The sequence below is a fragment of the Vidua chalybeata genome, chromosome 9, assembly GCF_026979565.1.
Source record: "Vidua chalybeata isolate OUT-0048 chromosome 9, bVidCha1 merged haplotype, whole genome shotgun sequence".
Taxonomy (NCBI): Eukaryota; Metazoa; Chordata; class Aves; order Passeriformes; family Viduidae; genus Vidua; species Vidua chalybeata.
Genome location: NC_071538.1, coordinates 8,257,749 through 8,267,840, shown reverse-complemented (window position 1 = coordinate 8,267,840; position 10,092 = coordinate 8,257,749). Strand labels below are relative to the sequence as shown.

Here is a 10,092-nt window from a genome sequence, read left to right as displayed (position 1 = left end):
ATCTTTTTCCAACCTGATTGATTCTGCAATTCTGTTTTGGGGCCTGAAATGAGAAGTGGCTCCTGCTGCCAAAGGGCTGGTGGCGCTCCCCGGCAGGGAGCAGTCAGATCTGCTGCCGTGGTAGGAGCAGAGGTGATGTTTTTCCCAAGAAAATAGCAAGCTGCTAACTTAATGTGTAGCTCTTGTCCTGCTCCTCTGGCTGACAAATACATCTTGATCGATGTGATGCAAAAAACAAGTAATTTTCTGAGGGAGGGTGAGGCTGGGATGTGTGGTAATGACAGGGCAGCCCAGGCTGCACATAAGCCCTGGTGCCTTGAATGTAAACAGAATCCCTGTTGTTGTGGGAGGTAAAGAAACACAAATCTTTGCCTTCCAGAGCCACATCCTCTGTGTATGAGCACAGCTGAGTATTGTTCAGTGTTTGTTGAGGTACTCCTTATTCCACCTTTTTTTTATTACCAGAGCCCTCGTGACAGTTCTTAAGCATCGATGGTCATTGCCAAGGGAAATTCATAGTGACCACTTGTTGCAGCCCAGGCCAAGAAAAAACTTTATTTAGTGCTAATCCTAAAATTTCCTCTGACACAGTCAGTCAGTCACACAGCATTAATTTTTGTGACTGTCTGCTCCAGTCACAAAACCAGCTGAGCTGTAGCAGCAGAAAAGCACTTTGTCTAACCCAAGGCTTGTGTGTGTCCCAGCTGTCAGGAAATGAAGAACTGAGATGAAAGCTCTCATTAATGTCCTAACTAGACTTGATATTTGCTTACTTTTCTTGTTTTCTCCATCTAGAATTCTCCATTCCTAAGCCATTCAGGCCTTCTACCATTTTTTCTACAATTTTTCCACCTTAGTGTCTCCACTTTTTATTGAGTCTGCTGAAAACACACTGGTTTGGGGTTTTTTCTTTGTGTGTTTCTTTTTGCAATTATTTGTTTCTCCAATGCATTGTTTAACTCTGTCTGCATACAGGATATAGGAGCTTTTCCTGCATTCCTACTTTGCTAAATTCTTCTTAAAATCAATGGGTGCTTTGAGTGTGCAAGAATGGGGCTAAAAGTTGTGCTCTACATTCTGCACTTCTAAAGTTTCCCTAAGCATCACTGCTTGCAATTAAAACTCCAAAGCAGACAAGCAGCAAATACAGCACAGGTAATTATAGGATCTATCAAATACCAGCACTAAATATATCTCTAGATGAAAATCTGGTAAACAGTTGAGCAATTGGAAAGTCGTAGAGTGAGGTTTTTTTCCTCTAAATAGATGAGTAGTGGAAAAAACATTGTAACTTGTAATTTATATTATTGCTTCCCTTGAATTTTAATGAAGATGTGTGCATGCAACTTTTTTTTTCTTTGTGGAAATAAAATATTCTATGGTAAAGAGAGGTATGTTAAGACAGTTTTGTAGCTGAGTTTTTGCTGACAAGCCTCATCTTTTCTACCAAAAAAACCTATACTTCTCATTGCAGAAGAAGACCAGAAAGCAAATTTAAAAATTTTAAGACTGTAGAAGACCTATTTAGAGGTCATAAGTGATTTCCTAAGTCCAATTAAACAATTAACACCTTAACAGGTACAATTTTCCTATGTGGGTGTGTCCATTAGTATTTGTGTTTCTCTTTATATAAGTAGTTGTTCTGAACTAAATGAGGTTTTGTATATGTATGAAATTACTCACACAAGCAAATGCCAAATCCAATAAAAGTAATGAAAAGTAGTTTAACTCTGAATATAAAAAATATTTTTCTGTGTTTGGTATACAGATACTTCAGTATTTGGTACTGTATTTGGTAAAGTCTCTCTGCTACCAATTTTGATCATCACAATTAAAAAGTTGTCAGTTACAATATACAGTCTTCAGCTTCAAATGAAAAAACTCACTATAAAATAGTAAAATATTTGGGTTTTATATTAATCCAAGGAAAAACTAATTATTAATTGATAGTATTGTAATTCAACTTTCAGTGTAATTCACTTCTGTTCATGAATGCTGGGCTAAAATCCTGGCTGAAAAAATGCACTCCATCACCTTCAGCAAGTCAGAAATTGGAATAAATTCCATTTAGTCTGTTTGGCCAGTTGAAATATCAGGAGTTCACATTGATTTAAAAGATCAGACAATGCTTTTTATTAATGTTGAGTTTTTTTCCAAATGTTGTGCACTAGAGTATCCTGCCTTGATCCACTGAGTGTGTTGTGTTATGTACTAACTGTCCTTTTCCCTCCCCTTCCCCACTGGGATACAAGTTAGAGCATACTCTTTAAGAATTTAATAGTTGTTGACTATTGTTGCATATTATCTCTGTCGTTGATATTTTTTAAAAAGTAGATTTAAAATCCAGAAAATGAAGTTACTGAACCAAGCAGAAATTTACTGTAAAACTGTTCCTCTAAAAGTTGTTATAAAATTCAATGCCAAATTGAATTCCAAAACACATGTGAAGAGGCTGGAAATAAGGAGTGCTCTTTTCACTGCCTTCTAATTGTTCCAAGCAGCTTTTCTGGGTGCAACCAGAGCAGCAAAAGTGCTAAGATTTCTCACTTCAAGCCTTACAAGGACAGGCATTGATCTCAAAAGATAAATTTGTCAAAAATTAGTCTCAAAAGAACCACCTGAAAAAGGTTGGGTGCATATACCACCAGTACTGCTGGGCCCACATGTAGAAACCTCAGTGGAAAATTAGCAGTGCACATTTCCATAATTCAGTCTTTCATTTAGATAATGCAAAGTCTCCCTAATTGTTTCTGTGGCGCTTGATTGGAGCTGGAGTGGGGCTGTAGGAGTGTTATCCCTCAGGGACCAGAGATCATCTTGCAAATGAGATGTGGATCTTGTCAGGCTGCCTGGCATGGATGAAATTTTAACTAGGTGCAGCCTGGTACAAGAGATTTGGTTAGAACTGCTGAAAAATAATAGTAAAAGTTCTGGAAGCTCATTTTTCCTGCTTTGATAGCAATGGTAATGACTAAAGATTAATTTTAGCATTGACAAAAAAAAAAAAAAAAAAAAAGTAATTGCAGTATTTAAAACCCTGAGGCAAATCAGTGGAAATGCTTTGGAAAGGATAATTATACCTGCACAAGGAAGATCTGCTTAATACCATTAACTGGCCCAATTAAGGAGAAGTGGAGGAAGGGCCAATCTGTTACTTCTTTAAATGTTCACTGAAAAAGTGGTTTCAATATTTGAGCAGTAAATATTGGTTTGGCTTTTTCCAGGGTGATTCCCCAAGGTTTAAACATTTTAAGAAGTATTGAAGAGATCTTGTCTCCAGTTGTCAATAACATCCCAGAGGTGCAGTGTTTCAAGAGGGACCTCGGTGTATTTACACGGCAGTTGTTAAGATTCTCATCAGTAACCTCATCTGGCATAATCCCAGTCTAAACATCCCTAAAAGGTTATTCTTAAGTGGGAGAAGATGGGACAAAAAGAGGATTCTTTGCTGTTCCACAACAGCAGCAGATTTGACTGTTTTGCCACTGCTAAGAACTAAGTGGTGAGTGGCTAAAAGCAGAGTGGTGAGTACGGAGGAGGATCTGCTGCCCCGACTTTGCCCGAGGGCTTCCCTGCTCTGACAGACAGTGATGTGTGTGTTTTTAATGCAGGTGTGGAACACACAGGTGTGTGCACACACCAACACCTACAGACCAACACGGGCATTTTGTGTCAGAGAATTCCAGGGCACATACTCAGAGATGCAGGCGGACACGGGTTTTACCAGGGGGAGTAGAGAGAACAGAGTTTAAGAGGGTTTTAATCCTAATCTTTCATTTCCTTGCTGTAGTGCTGCCATTGCTTCTGGCACTGTCTTCAGATCGTGAGTGGTACAAAAGTTGTAGTTGAAAGTGAAGGCCAGAGCTCACTTTGTGCAGTTGCCCAGGGGTAGTGGCACTGTGTGCAAAGGGCAGCACTGGCCTCTTCAGAGTTGCAGTGCAGAGAGGGGATTTTTTTTTCTCTGCACGTGTTTAATTTGAGCTTTCCAAGGCAGCCAGTTGGAACTGCAGAACATAATTTAGGCAACAGCCAGCTCTGGCATTGTTAAAGCAAGCACACCTCCCTTTATAAGCCAAGTAGGCAGCAGCACAAAGGCACTCTCTGCTATCACCCACAGAACCCAGAACTGCAGAGAGCACAGGGCCTATTTACTTAAATAAAATGAGCAAACATTCCATTAAAACAGGATGATATAATCAGGAAAGGGATAGCTAGAAATTTTAGAGTTAACAGCCTCAAAATCTGAATAATAAAAAGCATTTTCATTTTGCAAAGTTTAGAGCTGAAAAGAGCTCATTGTCTCTTTTTCAGTGAGAACATCAGGGGTGGTAAGAAGGTCAAACAGGCAGAATGTGATGGACTGTTACAGTAAAATAGAAGATCTTCCATGTGCAAAAAAGATTTGGTGTGAGAGGTGGCAGGAGAGAAATGAGTACTCAGCAGGGGCAGTGGGTCTGTTTGGTTTATTCAAGTCCACATCCTACAGTTGCTCTACACAGTTTTATTCAAGTAGAATGATCTAGTCCAAGGAGAGGCTCTCTGCGCTTCAATTAATCTCATTTTCTTGATTAACTGCAGATACCTCATCCCTCCTATTAACCAACCCTAGTGCATTTCCAGTCCCTGACCAGTGTGCAGTGCACTGTGCTGAAGGACTAGCAAAGAAATAACCAACCACAACTTAGGGCTTTCATGGGGCACTGCTGTAATGAATAATAAAAATTTGAATGGCACCACAACAGCCTCTCTTCTCAATCTCAGCTACTAAAAAGAAAAGCAGGAGCCAAGGAAAGATGCTGACACTGTTACCTGTTAAGATTTTTTTCAACAATTAGTCACTTTTGCCTTTCCTACTGAATGTTATGTCTAAATGTTTATATTATAATATAAAATCTCATAATTCACCTTGAAAATAATATTTTTTCCTATGATGGAAAAGAGAAAAATGCAGGGATTTTAAAAGACTGGTGAAAGCCACTGTAGATGTCCAGAAAAGGCTGTGCATCTCATGATCCCTGATCGAAGGACAGCACCAGCCTCTCAAACACATGGCTTTGATCTGCTCTGCATAAGTTAAGAAATTGGTTAAGCAATGTACTTGGAAAATTTTTATTCTCATCCTAGATTTCTTCAGCTGGGGGCTGCTCAGCTCTAGATTTTTAATTTAGTCTGTTTTATAAATGGCTGCTTGCAAAATTGTGTGGAGTTAGGCTAAGTCCTGAGTTTTCCTATGACATGGAAAGATCCAGCCTAGATCTCAAATTCTCACTTCATCTTCTCTCAGACAAGTGTGTATTCCTGACTTGACAAACAACCAGCTTTGATGTGTCGCTGTAAGGCACACAATGAATTATAGACCCTGCTCCAAAACTGTGAGTGTATTAATGCTGCTGCTGCAATTGCATAAAAATCTTATTTTGGGAAAATATGATGCATCTGCCCCAAAGTATGTACCCAGAATTTTCCAGCAGGTAAGTGAACAAGTGAGGTGAAATGGAAATGGTGTATGTTGAACCAAATGTTATTACCCAACAGCGTCTATAAACAAAGGCAGAATCAGAATCAAAGCCTCTTTTTCCCCTCATATCCTTTCCATTCAGTAGAACTTAGCTGCATTTTGGTGGTTTGCTGTGGAAGCAGCACATTCCTGACTGTTGTTAGAATTACAAATGAGCAACACTGAAACTAATTCAGAGAAGAAAAGAGCTGCTGGCCCTGTAGCAGTGCCCTGGTGGAGCAGGTGCTGCTGCAGGAAACAGAGGAGAGTGATGGACTTAGACATCCACATGCAGCACAGAGAATGGAACCGACAATATCCCAACATTCAACAACCAGCATTATTTTCTTTAAAATGTCCTTCACGGTGAGTATGACTCTCCAAACCTGGAATGCAGCAGATGAGTAGGTAGCAAAGCAGTCCAGTTGTGTGTCGGCCAAATTCCAAGTTCAGTAATTACACTCTGCTCTTAAATCCCCCCCCCCCCCAGCTCAATTGGAATAAAGCTCTTTTTCTGCCTGTCCCAGAGCATTGTGCAGTGTTTCTGTGAAGCTGTACAACACTGAAAAATATCTCATCCCATTAAAATTGCCCAGGGAATTTAGGTAGACAGGAAGCTGTTACCAGAGTTGGAATGTGGACAAAGCACCAAGGTTAACTTACACTTGCATGGGGATCAAGGGATCTTTGCTGACAAGGAGTGTCAGACCCTTACTAAAGAGCACAAGTGGGAATAGCTCACTGTGCTGCCTGGATACAAACCTGGGAACTGGGGATCTCTGCACCTGGAAGAGACCCAACACCTGGGATGTTTCCTAACAAATCACTCTATAAAAGCCTCTGATGTTGCAAAACATCTTATCATTATATTATATGGTTATTTAGTAATATTCATGAAATTATTTGCTGATAAAAAAAGTTCCAGAAACTTTTATTTTTCAAAGCCCCCATGAACTAAAAACACACTGCATTTTAAAACAGTCTACCATGAGAAAAGCAGCAATATAGCCCAAATATGCTGAGGCAAGTGTTTTAATTTCAGTAAATAGATACACCAAGAACCCCACAGAGTATTTAAGTATTTAAGCAATCTGAGCCAGGCCTGTAGCAGGAGTGAAAGCCTTCTGTGTTATGTTAAATAGACAGCTGTAACAGTTTTCTTACCCTCCAAAGCAGGAGTCATTTAAAATATTTAGGTAACTGACTCCCAAATTCATTTATATGCCAAAAATTTATTCTTACTAAACAAGAATAATTTAGAACATTCACTGTACAAATTCCTGTAGGAAGGAAAAAACTACAAATCCATCACATATACAGAGTCTGTTCTTTGTATTTTACACCTTGTTTTTTTCCTTTTCTTCCTGTAGTTGCCGTTCTTCTTTCAGCTCAGGGCAGTTCTAAGCTTGGGGCTTTAATTTCCTTCATTTCTTTACACTCAAATTTTTTGTATGTCCTTGTGCGCAGCCACCTGAGGAGGAGCAGCGCGGCGATGCCAATGCCAGCAGTGAGGACCACCACGGTGACCACAGCACTAATGCCAGCTGCCAGCTGCCTCATGCAGAACTCTGGGGGCTTTTCATCCACATAGTAAATCCAGAGCTTTTCAATAGCCAGAGCATCTCCATTGACTGACACAGTTAATTTACTGTTGGAAGGAAACACGGAGTCATTGTACACGTCTTTTTCAAAGTAATAGGCCACGTCAGCTATATCTACATCCCACCTGGGTTTCTTGTTCTGGTCCAGGCGGATTTGGATAAGGGGGGGGTCGTACTTGATGGCTGCGATGTACTTGGGGTGCAGCTTGTACCTGCTCTCAAACAGCTGGGTCAGGGCCTTTGCCACATCGGGAACGCCAAAGGCCCTGGAGCTCCTCTTGTGTGTCAGCTCAATGTAGATCCACCTTGTCCGCACCAGCTCACTGCAGCTCAGGCTCCTGCCTCCCTTCTCTGTCCTCCGCACGCCCGCGGTGTTCACGCACCAGCAGGTGCTGGACTGATTGCACTGCCTGGCTTTAAAGTCACCGCTGTCCTCACAGTCAGGGTTGTAAATGCCGTCGCTGTCTGACACCCCGTGGGGAGGTCTCCAGAGGCGCTTCTCCTTCAGGGGGATCATTTCTGCCTTCATCAGGAAGCACTTAGAAGTCAGGGTTGAGCAGTCTACAGGGTGATCTGAACCTGCCAGCCTGCAGGTGCAGTTCCCTGGGCCGTCCTGGGCACACACTGCCCACTTGTTGGTCGCACAGGTACAGGTGTCGTGGGCTGGTGAAGCGACTGCCAGAATCAAACCCAGCACAACCCCAAACAGAGGCTCCATAGTGCAGGAGAAAAGCACAGATAAAGTCCTGAGCGACAGCAGGTAGCATCCAAAGCTTTAATCTACTGATGGAGGCTGCTCATTCCTACACACTGGCGTGCTGCTCCCTTTATTGATTCAAATCAGACCCACCAAACAGGTTCTTCTTCCAAAACAACTGGCATCTCCTTCCCAAATCCCAGTCAACAGCTTCCCAGCTCCCTGTTACTTCTCAGGGAGTGGCACCTGCCTCCAGCTGCCTCCCTCGCTCCTGCTTGGTGAGGAAACAACAAGGAAGAAAGAGACAGCAGCCAAGCTCCTGCCATGGGCTTCCGTTATGGATTAAAGACAAGCAGCTGGCCCTTTTCCTTCTTTAGACTTTGCATGGACTGTATGCAAATGGCTGTTTAAGGAGTTTCTTCCACTTCTGCAGGAAATCCTACTCCTCCACTTCCATCATGGTTGTTCCTGTGTCTTTCACTGCACAGCATCTCTATCATTCCACTATCTAGATTCTTATCAGTTATGGACTTTCTACTTTCATAGCTTTATTAAATAAAGCCTTTGGGAGTTTGATGGTTGCTGCCTGGAGCAGCTGCTGTTTCAGAGGAACCACAGCTGACCAGGTTGATGGCTGCAGTCCTGCAGAGAGCAGCCTCATTTTCCAGCATCGAAAGCTTCTCTTCAACCTTCCCTTTGGCACATGCTCATCCTAAGGCAGCACTAATAATACTGATTTTCATGCTTATGTTACCCTGAAAAAGTTGTTTGTTATTTCTTAAGAAATTTTTCAATCTGAACTGTAATAATGCCTTTCACAGAACACTCCAGTGGCTCCCAAGCCTCCCAGTGATCTACAAACCTGTATTACCATTTCCATGTGCTTTGGCAGCAGCTGACAAAGATTTTCCAGTTTGCATTAAGTCAGTCCCATTCATCTGATTTGTCAAACCCTGTCAGACTCTTTATAAATCATTATTTTGAGACCAGTAATGACCACAGAGCAGTGTGTGCACTGCACTCCCAGCCATGTGCCTTGCAGTCAGCTCCTACCTGTGTGCTGCTCACCTGAGCACTGCCCCACTTCCAGTGCCTGCCAGCTCCTGCACTTGTGGCTCTGTGCACACTGGGAAGGACCCTGCCTGCCAGGGAATAGGTGTAAAATCAGAGCTCCACATGGAAATGGGATGTAAATACCCTCTGCCAAAGCAGGACACAATCTGGATATTCCTTCAGGTAATAATAACTCCAGTTAGCTTTCTTGGAAAATAATTGAGAACTACAGCTAAAACGATTATTAAAACTGCCAGGTAAGTCAATTTGTCATGTTGATGATTCTATAATAGTTTAGCAACTCTTTTCCCATTTCTAAGTCATTCATTTACCCACACTACAATAATGTCCTTTTTTCTTTTAATTTTCACATCCCTCCTTCAAAGTCAAAATCCATTTAGCTATCACCTAGCTCCTCATATCTTGTCTATATTTTATTTCACATTATTTAAATGCCAAATGTGAAATATAGTTCAAAATAAAAGTGCACTTCTTCACTGACTTTTTCTTTTACTGGTGGATTTTCCCCTTTCTAAATAAGGAAGGAATGGACTTACTTTAAAGACAAGTTTTTCCAACTATATATAGATCCAACTATTTATATATATTAAAAAATGTAATGCCTCTATGACACCAAAAAACGTATTATTTCTTTTAATCCATGCTAAGCTGCAACAGTACTACAAGAGTTAATTATTTAGAACAGCAGGCTGTAAAAGGAATAATCCTGTAGGAAATGTGGAGTGCATTATTTCTTTAGTGATCTCTGCTTCCATGGAAACAATTTCTCAGCACAATTCTAAACCTTGTAAAAGTAGGGCAGTAGGTCTATGTAAAGCAGCAATTAAACAACCCGAATACTTTTATCTAGGCCATTAAATACTTTGTCCAGCATCACATGTGATTACAGTGTTCACTGGGATGTTAAACCACTGGCTGCTTCCCGTGGGGATGGATGAAGTCTTTATCCCTCACTTCCTCGGGGGTGCACAGCACCAGCACCAGCACAGCGCCTCTCCCTCCCCGTGCAGACACTTGGGGTGCTCAGCTGTGCCACACCGTCCTTTTGGGGGGCACTGCTGGGCCACACCCTCCTTTTGGGGGGCACTGTCCTCTCCACAGCCTCTCTTCCCCCTGCAGCCCTCACGGCTCAGCCCTGCCCAGCAGAGTGAATCCTCTCCAGCACAGCAGGAAGGGCTCTGGTAGCAGGGCTGGAACCAGCACACTTGGATCGGATCGGCTCG

The 10,092-nt window shown here is 41.9% G+C and overlaps 1 protein-coding gene across 1 annotated transcript; it reads right to left on the bottom strand.

Moving 5' to 3' along the window:
- Positions 1-6,447: 6,447 nt before the first annotated feature.
- On the bottom strand, positions 6,448-7,816 carry TACSTD2 (tumor associated calcium signal transducer 2). Its single transcript, XM_053950910.1, has one exon. The coding sequence runs from the start codon at positions 7,814-7,816 to the stop codon at positions 6,887-6,889; it is 930 nt and encodes a 309-aa protein (XP_053806885.1). The 3' UTR covers positions 6,448-6,886.
- Positions 7,817-10,092: the final 2,276 nt, after the last annotated feature.